The 20,488-nt window shown below is 41.4% G+C and overlaps 1 protein-coding gene across 1 annotated transcript in view; it reads right to left on the bottom strand.

Moving 5' to 3' along the window:
- The window catches only part of LOC139763854 (phenoloxidase-activating factor 1-like), a 22,299-nt gene extending 3,725 nt beyond the window's left edge, over nucleotides 1-18,574 (bottom strand). The window contains exons 1-7 of the mRNA XM_071690240.1: nucleotides 18,092-18,574; nucleotides 12,957-13,041; nucleotides 10,205-10,335; nucleotides 9,948-10,092; nucleotides 9,512-9,623; nucleotides 9,014-9,216; nucleotides 2,886-3,082 (exon numbers count right to left, since the gene is read on the bottom strand). Coding sequence (XP_071546341.1) covers nucleotides 2,886-3,082; nucleotides 9,014-9,216; nucleotides 9,512-9,623; nucleotides 9,948-10,092; nucleotides 10,205-10,335; nucleotides 12,957-13,041; nucleotides 18,092-18,103 — 885 coding nt within the window. The 5' untranslated portion in view covers nucleotides 18,104-18,574. The remainder of the gene's footprint in view (nucleotides 1-2,885; nucleotides 3,083-9,013; nucleotides 9,217-9,511; nucleotides 9,624-9,947; nucleotides 10,093-10,204; nucleotides 10,336-12,956; nucleotides 13,042-18,091) is intronic.
- Nucleotides 18,575-20,488: the final 1,914 nt, after the last annotated feature.

Genomic DNA, 20,488 nt, shown 5'->3' with positions numbered 1-20,488 from the left:
GGAGAGAGATGGGTGATTGTTGGAGCTTACGCACCTGGTCATGAGAAGAATGATCATGAGAGGCAAGTGTTTTGAGAGTAGCTAAATGAGTGTGGCAGCAGTTTTGGTGCACAGACAGGGTATTAAAGATGGGTGATTTCAATACGAAGGTGAGTCATGTGGCAGTTGAGGGTATTATTGGTGCACGAGGTATTCAGCGTTGTGAATGGAAATGGTGGAGAGGTTGTGGATTTGTGTGCTGAAAAAAAGACAGGTGATTGGGAATACCTGGTTTAAAAAGAGGGATATATGCAAGTATATGTATGTGGGTATGTGAGATGGTCAAAGGGCATTATTAGATTACGTATCAACTGATAGGTGTGTATGAGACTTGGGTGTTAATGTGCTGAGAGGGGCAGCTGGTGGGATGTCTGTTCACTATCTTGTGAAGGCGAATATGAAGACTTGTAGGTTTTCAAAATAGAGGAGACAATGTCGGGGAGAGTAAGAGAGCTTGGAAAGGAGACTTATGTAAAGAAATACCAGGAGAGATTGAGAGCAGAATGGCAAAAGGTGAGAGCAAATGAAGTGAGAGGAGTGGGTGAGGAATGGGAGGTATTTAGGGAAGCAGTGATGGCATGTGTCTCCCCTGATGATGTGATTATTACACGAAAGTGCACCTGGGAACTTATCGTGTTTCATTTTCCCCGTGGACTCATAGGAATATCTTGATCACGCGCAAAATTGTGATCCTTTCCAATTTTGAAAAAGAGGTGAAAAAGACGGCAAATGAGAGTTGGGGAGAGAGAGTATGATTAAATTTTAGGGAGAATAAAAAGATGTTTTGGAAGGAGGTAAATAAAGTGCGTAAGACAAGGAGAGCAAATGGGAACTTCAGTGAAGGGCGCAAATGGGGAGGGGATAACAAGTTGTGGTGATGTGAGAAGGAGATGGAGTGAGTATTTTGAAGGTTTGTTGAATGTGTTTGATGATAGAGTGGCAGATATAGGGTGTTTTGGTCGAGGTGGTGTGCAAAGTGAGAGGGTTAGGGAAATTTGGTAAACAGAGAAGAGGTAGTAAAAGCTTTGCGGAAGATGAAAACCGGCAAGGCAGCAGGTTTGGATGGTACTGCAGTGGAATTTATTAAAAAAGGGGGTGACTGTATTGTTGACTGGTTGGTAAGGTTATTTAATGTATGTATGACTCATGGTGAGGTGCCTGAGGATTGGCGGAATGCGTGCATAGTGCCATTGTACAAAGGCAAAGGGGATAAGAGTGAGTGCTCAAATTACAGAGGTATAAGTTTGTTGAGTATTCCTGGTAAATTATATGGGAGGGTATTGATTGAGAGGGTATAATTTATGGGAGGGTACTGATTGAGAGAGTGAAGGCATGGACAGAGCATCAGATTGGGGAAGAGCAGTGTGGTTTCAGAAGTGGTAGAGGATGTGTGGATCAGTTGTTTGCTTTGAAGAATGTATGTGAGAAATACTTAGAAAAGCAAATGGATTTGTATGTAGCATTTATGGATCTGGAGAAGGCATATGATAGAGCTGATAGAGATGCTCTGTGGAAGGTATTAAGAATATATGGTGTGGGAGGCAAGTTGTTAGAAGCAGTGAAAAGTTTTTATCGAGGATGTAAGGCATGTGTACGTGTAGGAAGAGAGGAAAGTGATTGGTTCTCAGTGAATGTAGGTTTGCGGCAGGGGTGTGTGATGTCTCCATGGTTGTTTAATTTGTTTATGGATGGGGTTGTTAGGGAGGTGAATGCAAGAGTTTTGGAAAGAGGGGCAAGTATGAAGTCTGTTGGGGATGAGAGAGCTTGGGAAGTGAGTCAGTTGTTGTTCGCTGATGATACAGCGCTGGTGGCTGATTCATGTGAGAAACTGCAGAAGCTGGTGACTGAGTTTGGTAAAGTGTGTGAAAGGAGAAAGTTAAGGGTAAATGTGAATAAGAGCAAGGTTATTAGGTACAGTAGGGTTGAGGGTCAAGTCAATTGGGAGGTGAGTTTGAATGGAGAAAAACTGGAGGAAGTGAAGTGTTTTAGATATCTGGGAGTGGATCTGGCAGCGGATGGAACCATGGAAGCGGAAGTGGATCATAGGGTGGGGGAGGGGGCGAAAATTCTGGGAGCCTTGAAGAATGTGTGGAAGTCGAGAACATTATCTCGGAAAGCAAAAATGGGTATGTTTGAAGGAATAGTGGTTCCAACAATGTTGTATGGTTGCGAGGCGTGGGCTATGGATAGAGTTGTGCGCAGGAGGGTGGATGTGCTGGAAATGAGATGTCTGAGGACAATGTGTGGTGTGAGGTGGTTTGATCGAGTAAGTAACGTAAGGGTAAGAGAGATGTGTGGAAATAAAAAGAGCGTGGTTGAGAGAGCAGAAGAGGGTGTTCTGAAATGGTTTGGGCACATGGAGAGAATGAGTGAGGAAAGATTGACCAAGAGGATATATGTGTCGGAGGTGGAGGGAACGAGGAGAAATGGGAGACCAAATTGGAGGTGGAAAGATGGAGTGAAAAAGATTTTGTGTGATCGGGGCCTGAACATGCAGGAGGGTGAAAGGAGGGCAAGGAATAGAGTGAATTGGATCGATGTGGTATACCGGGGTTGACGTGCTGTCAGTGGACTGAATCAGGGCATGTGAAGCGTCTGGGGTGAACCATGGAAAGCTGTGCAGGTATGTATATTTGCGTGTGTGGACGAGTATGTATATACATGTGTATGGGAGTGGGTTGGGCCATTTCTCTCGTCTGTTTCCTTGCGCTACCTCGCAAACGCGGGAGACAGCGGCAAAAAAAAAAAAAAAAAAAAAAAAAAATATATATATATATATATATATATATATATATATATATATATATATATATATATATATATATATATATATCATTACTATTTACCTGTCCATCGATCAGGTTCCCTCTGTAGGTTTCATTACACAGCCTTTCATCAAAGAATGGCAACGTAACTTGTAGCAGCTTCCTACTAGAGGACCCATTCTCCGTGCGCCCCCAGCCAGCCACCAGTGCTTCCTTCTGGCCAGCTGCTTTGCGGACGTCTAGACCTTGAGGTGGCAGACACACTGGCTGGATCCACTCTGGAGCGTAAAAAAGACATATATTATTATCCATCTAACAACAACGACAATGATATAATAGGTATCTATCGTATGTTGTATGATGATATACAAACAAATGATGCAGTAATGTTTGCGTCGTTGTTAGATACGTTGTTAGATATGTCACATGAACTGTAACAATATACAAGCAATTGCCGGTGGAGTTTAAGGAGAGTAAAGGTGACAAGTTGATGTAAAGTAACATTAGAGTAACTTGGAAAGCTGACTGGAGAGCTGATATGAATTCATCAACTGCTGAAGATGGGAGACGCTGCCTGGTGTTAGTACTACAGATGATAACAACCAAAAAATAACCGAATGATTAGAAGAAAGTCGGAAATATTAAGCTTCTTACAATATCTCTTGAGTATTTTTTTTTCTTAACAGCCGGACTGAAATAGCTTGCAACATGAAGATGGTCATGGAATGACACGGTTAGCAAAGGTGATGTGAAGAATATCAGTTTTGGTGGATGGAGACAGGCAGGTCTGAACCTGGACCTAATTAAAACGAGCTGGGGAAATGCCGATAGCGCAGTGATACAAGTGAGATAATATAAGAGGACTGAAAACGTTGATATGAAGAATGAGTTCATTGGATAGTGTTATGATATCAGAACTCCTCTAATATAACTTACTCCAAGGGCTATCCAAGAATCGCCTGAATATTCCTATGACGTGATCTTAACAACCCGTGCACCTCATCAACAATCTTCATCAAGTTAGCAAAACCAAGATATACAAAGGCCATGTTTGGAGTTACTAACCAATCCAAGGCCAAGGGATAAAGAAAATGGGTGATTATTGTGTTGAAACATTTATTTCTGAGATGACTCATCAAATTCATCAGTGTAATTCATGTGTCTGAGCAGGACCACAGTTACTGCATCACCAGCAAGTGCACCAACAGGGCGAAAATAATGGAAATGATACCACCACAAGCTGCTCCCCCTTAAGATTCCTTATGACTCTTGCAACTGTCCCAGAGATGGTAAAGATAACACTATGTACAGCCAGACAAAAGGTATGAGCAAGCTTCCTATTTTTTCTTTTCGGTATGGATCGTACAATACGCTATTTGCGGTATTTCTTGCACTATACAACCTAACTACCAAAAACTGTTTAATGAGACTGGACAAACAAATACGATTCACAACTTTGGTAATACTTTTTCGAAGAGGTATTTGCACCACACTTAATCAAGTAAGAATAGAGCTTTGGAGAGCTAAAGGGATGTTTCCACTTGAATATTATATGATGATTGAAAACGGTAAAAAAGCGAAAGTGACAGTTATCATCCGAAAATCTATTGATTTTGCCATGGGAAACAATAATGGGCGTGCAAAATTGTTAACTCTAGAAATTGATTTTGCTAAGGGAAGCAATAATGGGTATGTACAATTCTGTTAACTCTAGACATTATCATATTGTCAGCAGCAAATCTGACAGAAAAGTGCAAGTTTAATTTTCTTTTTACTGCTGTACTTTACATCATGAACGATCGTAAATATCTAAATGATACGAGTCTAAATTCGAAACTAACTTACTCGGTCCTGAAGTTGTACAAGGCTGTTGCGGACATCCTATTCATCAATGGACAGTCATGGAGAATAAAACGTAGTGCACATAATGAGATTTCACAAGAAACGCGAATGAAATGCAATGATCACGCGTTAGAGATATTAATGCAATGTTTTTGCTGTGAAATTAGTTTCAGATATTTGCCAGATTTTCCAAATATTTTGCTGTCATATATTTATTCGTCTTATTTTCATCAAGCATTCTTTTTGACATACATAAACATATAATGAATATTCATGTGCATTTAACCAACAAACTCAGGATAGATTTCAACTAATAGCAGAGGAATGGAATATAGAAGTATCTGGCAGTTTCCACTTCTTTCCAATTGTACTCAGTAGCTTCCCAGTCATGTGTAATGTTGCCAGAGCAGGAAGGAAGACGTAGCAATACATAAAGAGACCTAAGCTTCCTCCTGTTTTGAAATAAAGAGCATGGCAAGAGTACCCATACCCTTTTTGGTGAGTGAACACTCTGAAATATCATTGTGCATCCCTGGGTTCCAAGGTTCTTGCCAAGAATACAACGAGACTGACGTCATGTATTGGTAAGGTCAGTACCTCTGACTGTGTGATGATTCACTGCAAAACTAATGTGCTGTTAATCATTATATCATGTGGAGTAACCACAGAATAGTATCAGGATTACATGAAATATAGTCTAAAAAGTCTAAAATCTGACAGTCATAGCATTATATAACTATATTCGGAGTAGTACGTTGGATCACTACAGTGGGTAGGGATGGCAAGCACTCTGGAACTTATGCCGTATAGGAATTTCTAAAACTATGAAATACAACGAAACTGTATATGTACTCGGGATAGTAACCACTATCTGGGAAAGTACAAGACCTGAACCACAAAAGGAATAGGAAACATTTGTAAACGTAGGAAAGTTGTACTATATTACACATAGGTAACTCTGCTACCGGAGATATGCGAGTTAGTAAACGAGCCAATCTCTTTAATGCTAGAACAGTATATAAGAACAGCGGTTTGACGGGGGTAGCTGGTAGTAAAATTCACAAAGCAAAAACATCGTCAGCGTTATGTAACACCGTAGCAAAGGACGTCGCTAGAGGAAGGATGTTCGTTAAAAGAATGTAACGATTCTATTTCAAACAGACCAGTTTCGATCACCGAAGGGCAGACCTTCAGAACAAACAGCAGGTGTTGTAATAGGCCAGCCATACTCCAGCCATAGTTATGCTAGTTATTATGAAGACCAGCGCAGCAATCATAACACTTCATGAGAGGGCCTGAGCTAGGGTGCGACTGCTAGGCGGCTAGGTGTTTCCCAGCGCACCGAAGTTTTAAGGATAAAGTGACACCACGATGCAGGAGAGACCTTGCCTCAGCTTGGAATCGGGCGGCCTCGCTGCACAACGCCTGCGCAGGGCAGAGCAACAGCAGGTCATCCAAAACAGTCTCCGACAAGAACTGGGACTGGCCTGCACGCCACAAACAATCAGAAACAGACGCCAGAGCAATGACCCCCCATGCCCATATACCCGCAAAGAAGCCACACCTGATAACGGTAAGACATGGCCAACGGCGGGAGTAAGCGTTAGAGTAGGCAGAGCAGCCAGCTGGTTTAGCAACGCTAAGACAGACGCTCACCACCGATGATGACATGACCACGACAAGAGTTTGGCGCAAGCGCAGCCAACAGTAACAATCTCTCTCTCTCTCTCTCTCTCTCTCTCTCTCTCTCTCTCTCTCTCTCTCTCTCTCTCTCTCTCTCTCTCACTGTATCAGAGATATCTACCTCTTTAAAGTAATATGGGGATACTGTATTAATTATTCAGTGGAACCTTTTTGTTACAAGTCCCGCATCTGTAGTTGGCACTGGTTAGGGAAATCCAAGGTAATGTCACGCATGAGGAATCATATACCACATAGTCAATACCAAGATGGTAACACATAATTGTGATCTCCATCAATCCCTTCTATGCATTTTCCCAGTTATGACGTGTGGGTGGAACCCGGGGAAGCGGCAGAGTCACTGCTGGTGTACTAGGATGGATTCAGGCAAGCGGTGTACGGCAGCTGGCACATGTCGGTCCGGGTCGATATACAGGGTGGAGGTATGTCGAGATATTGGAGGTGATCCTGCTTCCTACAGTGGAAGGCTTGCTCTACCCTGAAGGACCCCCATTCTGCCTCCTGCAAGACAATGCTCCCATACACACGCGTAATGTTGTCAAGAGCTTGTGTCAGAAACACCGACATGTTAGGCTTTTGCCACATCCTCCCAAATCATCAGACCTCAATCTCATAGAAAACGAGTACTTACTAATGTAAAGATGGCATGGGAGGATAAGAGTGGCACGGCCAGCCAGGTCTTGACTCAGGAATAACGGGCTAAATTGTGTCACTAGCGTAGGGGGTGCCTACACTAAATGATGACAGCAAATAAAATGAGTCACACTTCATACCCATCTACTTATCATAGGTTAGATTAGGTTAAGATATTTGAACATAATGTTTGAATTAATGAATGCAATTCCTGTTTTTATACTACGGTTGTAATACATGCTTCATCTTCCATGTGCTCGAAATATTAACCTCGCTTTGCGCATCAAAAACGTGTTAAGTTAACGCGCCCGCCACCATACCAGAAGCGACCCTTCTACTGCGTATCGTTAACTGTGCTAGAACTTTATCAGCTTGTCCATGACGTAACTGGTGTTTAATAACGTCTGTTCCACCACTATAATGAGAAGCATTTACTCACGTCTTAATGTTGCCAACACCGTAAGGCAATGGCAACTGCTTTTGATATTAGTTCGATTATCTTATAAACATAATTATATAACGTTAACTGCTCTATTCCTAGCTAGTAACACATTGTGCATTCAGACACAGAGACACCTTGTGGTAAATACTGTCTACAGAGTATCTGGCAACCAAAAAGCCAAGGTTACCAACATCCGCTTTGACTCATGTGTGTTTTTAAAATTCTTGGTCCGGTGTGTAAGAATAATATTTTGTTGACAGTACATTTAAAAGAAGTCTACCTCGATTCTTTTTTTTTTTTTTCTTTTAAGAATGCTTGAATGAAATGGAAGCATAAGAAAGGTAAATAGTAAAGGTTGAGGGAATGTTGGCGATTTAATAAGCGGCTGGTGAAATATGTTCAACACTTTCAGTCTGCTACAAGCTGGAGCAATATTGGCTTAACAAGTACTGAAGTGAATGGTGAACTTTATAGACATTGTTACGAACTGTGTGAGCGTGTGCCCACATGTTCGTGTATATAACCGTGTGTGTGTGTCCTTGTGTATGGTGGTGTTGTTATTTCTTATCAGAACGAGGATTAAGGTCTTCCTCTGAGACTGGCTCGAAGCTTCTCTTAACGCCAAGCATTTGGCTTCATAATCTTGTTTTGAAGCCAGATGGCGACCTGTCCTTGAGCACCCGGACCCTTATCAGAAGCGTGAGATTGTCAGTCAGCGTACGGGGTATGTCATCGCTGCTGTCGTAAACAAGAGAACAAAGGAGGTTGAACTACGCAGAGTGTGCGACGGACTTTACCTAGGATCCTCCAACCAATCACAATTGGATCTTAGGTCCATAGCCAATCAAGGGTAACGTTGTAGTAACAGGGCGGACGCTCGTTCATACTTGTAATAAATACCCGACACCCGCTGAGCCTCGTTTTCTCACTCTTTAGCCCAGCGAGGTAAGTGGTGTCCCCCTGTCATTAGCCCGTTACCCGAGTGAAGTGCGCGATACACACTCTACATTGTTTTGCCTGTCATAATTTCGAAAGTGTAATGTTATCGAAGAAACTGTCATAAAGGAAAGAGATCTCCTGGTTTAAAATCTTAACTGGAATGTTAACTCATGTTCAATGTTAAATTCATGTTCAATATTAAACTCATGTTCAGTGTTAACGTAAATGATTCATGCCTGATTTATGTGCTTATTTTGTACACAGTAGTTCTTTCATTATAAGTAATTTTAATGCTGGTGTTTGATTTAATCCCATGACTTTAAGATAGTGTTATCCTGTGTTGTGCAACATAACAAATCTAACGTCCCTGCAAAGACAAGGATCAGTATAGTATTTGTAACATGTATGTGTTACTGTCGACCTTGCTCGAATAAGTATTGAGTTCGTAACAACATTCTACTTCATTTCTTTTCAGAAGACTTGGTGAAATGATCTGATTTAAACTTAGTCCCATTAGCATGACCCTAAAGTACGGTCTAAGGACGACTCAGTCCTTTTGAAATAACACCAAGTTGGATTTTATTTAGTTTCTGACACTGCAAACGATATTTCTGATTGTTCCAAAACGAAAGAAAAGCAGTAGTTTACTTACTTCTAGAAAAGTCTATCGGGCGGCTGAGTCTGATGAGGGCAATGTCATCGGAATTCAGCCCCCGAGTATCATAGCTCGGGTGAATAATCAGCTCCTCGTAGGTGAAGTTCTGGGCTGGAGGAGCACAGCTCTTAAAGCCTTGGAGGGACACCTCACAGTCGACCTCAGTGATCAAGTCCCAGTCTCCTAAGCGGATCACATCACTATAGGATTGAAGATTTAATGATAAAGTTGTAATACATCCAGGTGTATGTTAACATATTAAATGGGGTTATGATTCAGCAATGAACTAAGAATACATTTCCAACAATATGTTAAACATCTCTTATTCCGGTCTTTTGATTTCTTTAAGTCTGATGTACATGTTTTTACACTTTACGAATATCTGGCATAAACTTTTCATTTAGAAAAATTCAATCCCAATACATTCTTTTCCATCAATAAATTAATGATATTTATTTTTGCACCACCGATTTCTGTATCAAGGTTCCTGCTTACAGTTTCCTTATCCCTGTATTTGCAGGGCGTACACATGAAGCAGCAGTCAGCACGTATCTCTCGTTGATGACAGATCCGGCACACAGGAACTGCATGCCCGACGAACGGGGATCTGCAGGACAAGAAACTTTCATAATAAAAGTAGCTCTCACGACGAACCTAACCTAACCTCGCTTTAACAATTGTCCGACTATGAGTGTTATAGCTTTATGTAGGCTACAAACCTCTCAGCAAGTAAAGAGTAGACCATTAGGTTTATGTAAACAGTCAGTAGCACTTGAGTGTATTTAGTCCACTCAGACACTGCAGGTTGATGGTGAGCCACAGCCTATGTTCTATCATAAGCTACAATGTTAAATGTCAATTACAGATATACAGTTGTCATCCCTATCATTACTAGTCTCCATGTCGTAGGCAAGTAATATGTTCAGCTTACCTAAGTATCCTAACGCAGCAATCCAGGGATGACTGTATATTGGTGCCTGTGTTCCCCCGAAGATCATCTCAAGCTGAGAACCTTGACCACAGTCTTTGGGCAATAGACTGGAGGAAGATGCCACAGTAGTTTGGGGGCAACAGACCTGTTGTAGGGAAAAATGTCTCTGTTGTAGGGAAAAATGTCTCACTCATGAGTCGAGAGAATCAACAATTGTCATGGCGTATTCATAACAACAGTAGATGTGGGTAACTTACTAAGGGGTCATCTCCTTTGGAGCATGTCCTCTGCCGAAGGTAAAGGATGTTCTCCCTCGTGGGGTTCTTAATTAGTTGTGCAAGGTCAGGACACTGTGACAGTGGGGTACACTGGTAGGAGCACTGTGCATCTGTCGGGACAAAAAGTTTGTACTAAGATTTTAAGGTTGATAAATTATGGTTTGTATTATTACTACACTGTTAACTTTCTTGCCAGTAATGTGGGGAGAATCAGGTAGATGACTACCTCTTAATTTACTTACATCCACCCTCAACCCAGGGCCAGCCTTTTCCGCCTGGTATACCAAAGCAATTGGTCAGTATAATGATACACACAAGCTGAATCCCAAGTCAAATCTTCCACTACTTAGATCATTAACTTCCATAAGCCTCAGCTATTGATGTTCCTGATGTTAGATTTGATTTGCTGAACCTATGTGGACGAAACGTTACGAAACCTTCCTCTGAGCTTGGACAAGGTGAGCAGAAGTTAGTAAAGAAAAAAAGAAAAATATGTCAAAGGCTCCAGTCACGAGGAGGGTGAAACAGAAAGACGGCTAAAGTGAAAAAAAAAAGTAGATAAGAATCATTTATGAGTTTTCGAAAGAGTGGAATACCTTCCGTATAACATGGGGAGGTCGTAATACTCAGGGAATAAATGAGAATGTAAAGAGTTCAAATATTGTCAGGTGAAAAGTAAATAAAGATAGAGACAACTGTATTGAAAGTTAATCATAACAGAATTGGATTTCAGAATCTTGGTTCCATGTTGAAAATATTTCCTCACCGAGTACTCCATTTCTGGGTACACTACATTTAACAGTGATTGGGGACATGAATCAAGCGGTGGTGTCTTGATCTTTGTTAAAGCTCATCTCAATATTGTGCTGAAAAAATGTTGTATCTATCGATAAAATCGATTGCAAATTTGTAGAAACAAGTATATGTTTCGTAAGAAAATAACAGGAAGATTAGTTTACACCCCCCCAGCACCACCACCACTACCACCAAAGATACATAGACGAAAGACTTTAAGATCAGACAGCAGAAGTTATCAAAGAAAATAAATCGATCTTTGCGGGAGATTTTGATATACTAGTGTCTAAGCGAGGAGAATCCATTCCTTTAGCTAGGGTCGTGGGTTTTACCTAAATCTGCTTGATAGTGCCTAAATGCACTGTAAGTTTTCGAAATTCACAGAAGTACTAAGTTGGGAAATAAATCAAATAATGTAAATGTTTGTAGCTACAAAAGGACACAGATAAACTGATGTATTGGGCTCTCTGGGGCAAATGAATTCTAATGTCGATAAGTGCAGTGATGCATACCGGTAGTGAAAATGACAAGTCAAGCTACAGCATGAACCTACTGGAACTGCGGAAAGTAAAGGAGGAAAAAACACTTGGATATAATAATCTCCGGTGGCTTGAAGCCAAGTAAACAGTGCACACCAACTGAAATCGCGACCAAAGTTCTTTGATTTATAGGTAAGGTTATCGAATTTAAAGCAAAGGAAACTATCCTCACTCTTTACAAGTCATTGGGGCGTCTTCATCTCGAATATTGTGAACACTTTTGGTCATCCCACTTGAGGAAAGACATAGACAGAACAGAGAAAGTATAGAGACGAACAACCAAGATGATTCCCAAACGACTTAAATCTATTCAGTTAAAAGAAAAAAAGAGAAGGTTAAGAGGGTATTCAAAATCAGAAAAGGCCTCGACAACTTCGTTCAAACAAGCTACATAGGGATAGATGTCTGATTTCATTTGCAGTAATGGTTATATACTAGTGAGGATGAGGCAAATTACTTTTTCTTCAACAGGATTGTTGATATTTAAAATGATCTAGAGTGGTTATAAGTAATACCACTAAGTTTAAGAATAAACTTGAAAATCGTATCGCTTCCAGTCCACGACTGACATTACTTACGTCTGCCTTGTCCTTAGCTAATTGAGGAGTTTACAATGTTTTTCTATTTTGAATAAGTTTGTCTCTCGACTCTTACAACACTGATCTGTGAGCTTAAGATCTCTTTCTCCTATCACAAACACCCTTGAAGGGACCCAGTGGACTTTCGCTGTTTGATTGTTTTTGCACTCCTTTGTATTCCTTTGGAGCTAGGGAGAGAAGCAGACGGCATAGCGAACCACCCTTCAACTGTAAAGGGCTACACAGTAATCATCATGTGAGGCAGTGGCAGGGGCACATGAGAGACCAGTTATCAGGAGCAGAGAACGGAATAATATCTATAGAAAAGGGGAAAAAGAATCGACACTGAGGCATAGGGTTAGTGGATCAGGTTTTGAGGTCAGATTAGGGGAGTTGAGCATATGGATTACTTTACACGTGATAATGTAGTTCCCAAACTACCACCACCTAGCCCGTCCCTACCATAGTGTAGTTCCCAAACTACCACCACCTACCCCTCCCTACCATAGTGTAGTTCCCAAACTACCACCACCTAGCCCTCCCTACCAAAGTGTAGTTCCCAAACTACCACCACCTACCCCTCCCTACCATAGTGTAGTTCCCAAACTACCACCACCAACCCCTCCCTACCATAGTGTAGTTCCCAAACTACCACCACCTACCCCTCCCTACCATAGTGTAGTTCCCAAACTACCACCACCTACCCCTCCCTACCACAGTGTAGTTCCCAAACTACCACCACCTACCCGTCCCTATCATAGCCTAGCCTTAACTCGTCCCGCACCACACGTCACTGGTGAAGGTGACAAGTGTACTTACTCTGTGTGGCGGCCAGCTGGACCAGCAGCAGCAGCAGCAACAGCAAGGGAGTGGGGCGCCTAAGGCCAGGGCTGCAGGTGACTCTCTGCAGGAGTATAACAAATCATTTTGTAATGATATTCTCTCTCTCTCTCTCTCTCTCTCTCTCTCTCTCTCTCTCTCTCTCTGATAAAAGAATTAGCTCTGGGCGTTGACGAATCGAACCCAGTCCTACCGTGAGGCACGGCCGGTGCGCTAGCCAGTGGATCACAAGGCAACAAAAGCTTCGCCTTGTAGGCTTTTACCAGTGGTTCATGAGATCATGTCACATCACGTGAGCCAACAGGCACAAGAGAGGCTGCGTGCGCCCGGCTGTAGCCGGCATTCAATCAGTCCTCCCACACTACGGTAAAGTTTGTATATCTTCTACATATACTGGGCACATGGGGTGGATGACAGAGGATTTGGCTATTCCACTTGTCCAGTACATATTAAAGATACGATCCGTGCGGGCGCGGGCTTACTGTATTTTCAGCCTCTTGGGTAACGTGATGTGACGTGAAATCTCATGGATCATTCACTGATTAAATTTTCTGTCATCTCGTGGTCCGTTTGTTAGCGTACCGGCCTGCACGCGGTAGGCTTGGGTTCGAATCTGCGTCACTCACAAGTAACTCGTCATCTTTTTCAAGTGTCCAGAACATGTTAAGTGTCTCTCTCTCTCTCTCTCTCTCTCTCTCTCTCTCTCTCTCTCTCTATACATATATATATATATATATATATATATATATATATATATATATATATATATATACATTTTTTTTTATACTAATCGCCATTTCCCACATCAGCGAGGTAGCGCTAAGAACAGAGGATGAGGACTGGGCCTTTGAGGGAACATCCTCACCCGGCCCCCTTCTCTGCTTCTTCCCTTGGAAAAAAAAAGAGAGGGGAGGATCTCCAGCCTCCCGCTCCCTCCCCTTTTAGTCGCCTTCTACGACACGCAGGGAATACGTGGGAAGTATTCTTTCTCCCCTATCCCCAGGGATAATATATATAAATATATGTATATATATATATATATATATATATATATATATATATATATATATATATATATATATATATAGAAGCAGTGAAAAGTTTTTATCGAGATGTAAGGCATGTGTACGGGTAGGAAGAGAGGAAAGTGATTGGTTCTCAGTGAATGTAGGTTTGCGGCAGGGGTGTGTGATGTCTCCATGGTTGTTTAATTTGTTTATGGATGGGGTTGTTAGGGAGGTAAATGCAAGAGTTTTGGAAAGAGGGGCAAGTATGAAGTCTGTTGGGGATGAGAGAGCTTGGGAAGTGAGTCAGTTGTTGTTCGCTGATGATACAGCGCTGGTGGCTGATTCATGTGAGAAACTGCAGAAGCTGGTGACTGAGTTTGGTAAAGTGTGTGGAGGAAGAAAGTTGAGTAAATGTGAATAAGAGCAAGGTTATTAGGTACAGTAGGGTTGAGGGTCAAGTCAATTGGGAGGTGAGTTTGAATGGAGAAAAACTGGAGGAAGTGAAGTGTTTTAGATATCTGGGAGTGGATCTGGCAGCGGATGGAACCATGGAAGCGGAAGTGGATCATAGGGTGGGGGAGGGGGCGAAAATTCTGGGGGGATTGAAGAATGTGTGGAAGTCAAGAACATTATCTCGGAAAGCGAAAATGGGTATGTTTGAAGGAATAGTGGTTCCAACAATGTTGTATGGTTGCGAGGCGTGGGCTATGGATAGAGTTGTGCGCAGGAGGATGGATGTGCTGGAAATGAGATGTTTGAGGACAATGTGTGGTGTGAGGTGGTTTGATCGAGTGAGTAACGTAAGGGTAAGAGAGATGTGTGGAAATAAAAAGAGCGTGGTTGAGAGAGCAGAAGAGGGTGTTTTGAAGTGGTTTGGGCACATGGAGAGAATGAGTGAGGATAGATTGACCAAGAGGATATATGTGTCGGAGGTGGAGGGAACTAGGAGAAGAGGGAGACCAAATTGGAGGTGGAAAGATGGAGTGAAAAAGATTTTGTGTGATCGGGGCCTGAACATGCAGGAGGGTGAAAGGAGGGCAAGGAATAGAGTGAATTGGAGCGATGTGGTATACCGGGGTTGACGTGCTGTCAGTGGATTGAATCAAGGCATGTGAAGCGTCTGGGGTAAACCATGGAAAGCTGTGTAAGTATGTATATTTGCGTGTGTGGACGTATGTATATACATGTGTATGGGGGGGGGGCCATTTCTTTCGTCTGTTTCCTTGCGCTACCTCGCAAACGCGGGAGACAGCGACAAAGTATAATAAATATAAATAAATAAAATATATATATATATATATATATATATATATATATATATATATATATATATATATTATACTATTCGCCATTTCCCGCGTTAGCGAGGTAGCGTTAAGAACAAAGGACTGAGCCTTTGAGGGAATATCCTCACTTGGCCCCCTTCTCTGTTTCTTCTTTTGGGAAATTGAAAATGAGAGGGGAGGATTTCCAGCCCCCGCTCCCTCCCCTTTTAGTCGTCTAAATGTGTGGATGTGTGGATCAGGTGTTTGCTTTGAAAAATAACTGAGAAATACTTAGAAAAAAAGATGGATTTGTATGTAGCATTTATGGATCTGGAGACACAAGAGAAAAATATAACGGTCAGTTGATATACAACGAAGAGACGTAGCTAGGACGCCATTTACATTATACGATTTAAGCAACATGGGAAGTAAAGTAAAATTATTATTATCATCATTATCATTATGTAAATGTTGCCTTCAGTAACAATAATACTATAAAGAATATCTTAAGCAGGAATTCACCTGAAAATTCTCCTGGGTCCATCTGTGCAGTGTCATGTAGATATTGTAGTAAGTTTTATGTTGGGCAGACTGGTAAGGATCTTTCTGTTAGACTTGAGCAACATAAGTATAGTATAAGAAGGGGACAAGAAGCAAATGTCTTGTTTAATCACATTAAAAACTATGATCATTGTGCTGACTGGAGTAATGCCATCTCTATTATCACGAGAAATATCATTGAATCTTATCAAATACACAATTATAATCTTAATATTAGTGATGGTCTATACAAATTGAATAACTTTATTGTTGATGATATTTGTAAACAATTCACCTTCTTGTCCAGATAATATGTTCATGATACGGCAGCGGCGAAACAAATGCTTAATAAGGAGAGGATCTTTGTTAGACGTGCAGACAAATCAAACATTTACGTCATACTTGATCGAAATGACTACTCAGAGCAATGTGAGACCTCACAGAAAGATTCCAGAAAATAACAGATTTCAAGCTAACCCAAAGAAAGACTCAAAAAGTACCTTAACACATTAAAAAAAAACGAACGCTGTGAGGAATGACATCAAAGTCGATCTTCTAAAGGTTGACTTCGAACCAGGATGTTTCTACCAGATTTATCAATGAAAGATCTAGGGTACTTTGATAAATCCCTTAAGTTAGCACAGAAATAATTTTATACAGCTGAGCCCAAACCTCCAATTGACACCAAGAATCTTTTAGTTCTCCATCTTAATAATGATTTTACTTTACTTCCCATGTTGCTTAAATCTTTTAATGTAAATATTGCCTTCAGCAACAATAATCCTATAAAGAATATCTTAATCAGGAATTCACCAGAAAATTCTTCTGGGTGAATCTATAAAGTGCCATGCAAAAATTGTGATAAGTTTTATGTTGGGCAGACTGGTAAGGATCTGTCTGTTAGACTTAAGCAACATCATTATAGTATAAGAACGGGACAAGAATCAAATGCCTTGTTTAATCACGTTAAAAACTGTGATCACTGTACTGACTGGAGTAATGCCATCTCAGTTATTAACTCTACCTCTATTACCACAAGAAATATCATTGAATCTTCTGTTATCAAATACACAAAGAATCATAATCTTAATATTAGTGATGGTCTATACAAATTAGATAACTTTATTGTTGATAAAATTTGTAAAATGATGAATTTATGATACGCTAGTTGTCTGTCTTAGACAATCGCATGTTTAGCAAATGGCGTCCTAGCTACGTCTCTTCGTTGTATATCAACTGACTGTTATACTTCTCTCTTGTGTCTCCCCTGATGATGTGATTATTTTTACAAGAAAGTGCACTTGGGAACTTATCGTGTTTCATTTTCCCCGTGGACTCATAGGAATATATATATATATATATATATATATATATATATATATATATATATATATATATATATATATATATATATATATATTTTATACTTTGTCGCTGTCTCCCGCGTTTGCGAGGTAGCGCAAGGAAACAGACGAAAGAAATGGCCCAACCCCCCCCCCATACACATGTATATACATACGTCCACACACGCAAATATACATACCTACACAGCTTTCCATGGTTTACCCCAGACGCTTCACATGCCTTGATTCAATCCACTGACAGCACGTCAACCCCGGTATACCACATCGCTCCAATTCACTCTATTCCTTGCCCTCCTTTCACCCTCCTTTCACCCTCAACTAATATTTCTCAATAGAGCTGTCATATATATCATATATATATATATATATATATATATATATATATATATATATATATATATATATATATATAATATATATGACAGCTCTATTGAGAAATATTAGTTGATGAATGTGCTGTCTATTGGCTTCTTAAGAGCATCTGAGCCATAAAGCTTAACATACTCGCCAAACATGTATCACAAACTTGTATTCGAGCTTAGATGCAACACTAATCTTGGCACACACGAAAGTCACTCACACGATGCATCTACCACAAGCAGCACCACCAGTGACATCACTATGGTCCTAGTATTGTCCAGTGAGGCAGTCTGCCTCAAGCGTTCTTGGATGTGGCTGTGGACTCGTCCTCTATGCTATAATGACACTTCCTCACCCTCACCCCTGGGTAATATCTAATACCATGGAACATGACCATCCGACCCTTGGATATGATCATGTCAGGTTAGAGGTTAGACCATCACACTCATGCACCGTCTTGCTTAACGTGTTAATCATGATCATTTCATGTAAATTCAAACTACAATCGAGACTTTTTCTTAACAAACTGCATTTTGTGAAATTACATCACCATGATCGTTGCCAACATTTCTACATACCTGAAGCACCATAACGATCAATATGATCCGGTTAACTTAGGAAAATGACGCATGAATTTCACTATAAACTGGTTCACACTCTGGCCAGAGGAGCAACACCTATTCACACGAGACCAGTCAGGGAAAGACTGGCTGGTGTGACAGTGGTGTCGGGCGCCGAGCTGGTTACTTCACTGGTGGAACTATCCTGACATACCTGTGCTTCTTTTCGGTATTAATAAAACTTTGAAAGACATATTCCTGATCATTTTTTTTATATCATAATGTTTGACGTATTTTCGTGATCATCAAGACATTAAGAAAGCATTCTCATGTCTTATTAAACATGGTTTCTTCTCATACAGCCAACTGTGTTTCTATGACCACAGTTCCTACAGTACGCAGTCACGGAAATGTACTCTCCCCAGAAATGTTCTAAGATTTCTCTTGATGAACAAGTATCTGTAATACCACATTTGTTTTTCATTTAAAAATGCTTTATATGAGAAACAGTTCTGGAGGTGGTATTTGAGGCAAAGGCTGGGCGGGACAGCGCTAATTGCCGCTAAACAAATAAATATTCAATATTGGACAAATGTAATGCAACATCTTTATTCTTACGTGAATGCATTCTTAGTATAAAGCCTCTCTACATAAAGTTTTGAAAGACATATTCCCGATTATCCTTGGGTAGAGGTCAGTGATGTGATTTTCATCAGCTGGTGAAACGTGGCATCACCAGGGAGGGAGTCGGGAATTTTGTGGGGAGTTCCACTGTGCTGACTGCTGTTGCCACAGTTATGAAGTCATGGATACTTAATGTTTATGGTGCGTGTTATGTAAGATTCCTGGTTTAATGGTTGTTCATAACAGGGAATAGTTTCCATTTGTTCTTCTACCTCAGTAGCCTGCTCTTCTTACAGAGGTGACCAGTAGACCACTAGTACAGAGTAGGAGGAGCTGGATCCGGATAAGGACAGGAACCAGGCATGACGCATGTTTGGAGAGCTCGTGTTCCAGCTAATGAAGGAGTGGCACACACCGCACGTGGTAGGCGACGAGAATCGGACAGAGACTAATCAACGCCGTAAAAGATTTCAGCACAATGTAACTATGTTACACGAGACAGGACGTTAAGACAAGCATATCTTAGAGTAAGTCTAAGCGAAACCATAGTTAACCGTTTGCAAGACTGGTTCCTGTACTCATGAAAATGACGTCTCAGCATATTGGATGAATCCAGAGACAAGGGACCTCTAGAGACAGCTGAGCTGACTGTAAAGTCGTGTATGTGAGTTCTTACTGGGGAAAGGCTCACCTCTATTCCGATTCAATTCACCGCACCACCTGCAATAACTTGGGTAAGATATTACAATTACTAGGCAGACTTGAGCGTCTGGATATGTAAATATAAGTGAACAGGAGGCGAGTTGCAGATGAAACTTGAGGGGGGTCCCTGGTATCCAGTAATGTGTGAGATGCTTGTGCAGCGTAACACGTTGACGACTCTAACTCTGGGGTCATCGTTGACGATATATCTCCCGATTACCCATCCCTCCACGACGCAGTGAGAATCGCCAGAGATGTATCATACCCAACCACGTCACCATCATCCAAGTCAAGACTATAGTCAGGCACATCAGCCTTGCTTCCAACCCTGACCCATCACTTTCCTATCCCACTAGGCCTCAAGCCCTTCCAGACTGTTCAGTTCACCGCGCTTCTTATTGTCAGTGAATGACGAAATAAGCAGGAAGGTAATCTATCTAATCCTGCAAATATCATCTGTACAATCATCATATAGGCTGAAGACTTCCTACACCTCACCACAAGAATATCTAAACTTCCGGTCTTCGCAAATTCACCAATGATTGCCCTTCCTAATCTATCTAGTTTTCCACCATGGAACTAGACTCATATCCACATCCACATTAGTCATCAAAATCCCCGGCTAGCCTCTGCAACCACTCAACACCTGCTGCTGCTGCGGGACGAGTTAGTTGAGGCTAGGCTCTAGTAGTGAGGGGTATGCCATGGTAGTTTGGGTATGGTAGGTGGAGGACGTTTAGCATAAGACAGGAGAGCCATTAATGGCATACAAGACTCTACTTTTATCATCTGAGATCCCTCAGGGCTCATGTGAAGAGGTATCCGAGCCTTCACTCCCTCAGTGCTAGGCTCTCCATCTCGCCCACCGTTGTGCTCAAGCGGATGCCTGGTTTCCCCCATAACATATCATCCTGAGACCGATATCATTTATTTACTAGTCCAGAGGGGAGAATGAACACCTGGGACCGCGTTCAGGACTGTTAACTCGGACGGGACCGTGTGTGACGACTCATGGTGAGTGTACATCACCCAATCCTGGTCGAGCAGAGCAATGCTAACGAAACTAGAACATCCTGTGAAAGTTAGAGC

The sequence above is a fragment of the Panulirus ornatus genome, chromosome 1 (genome assembly GCF_036320965.1).
Source record: "Panulirus ornatus isolate Po-2019 chromosome 1, ASM3632096v1, whole genome shotgun sequence".
NCBI classification, from domain to species: Eukaryota; Metazoa; Arthropoda; class Malacostraca; order Decapoda; family Palinuridae; genus Panulirus; species Panulirus ornatus.
The sequence above is the reverse complement of the archived record's forward strand: the minus strand, read 5'-3'. Positions and strand labels throughout refer to the sequence as shown.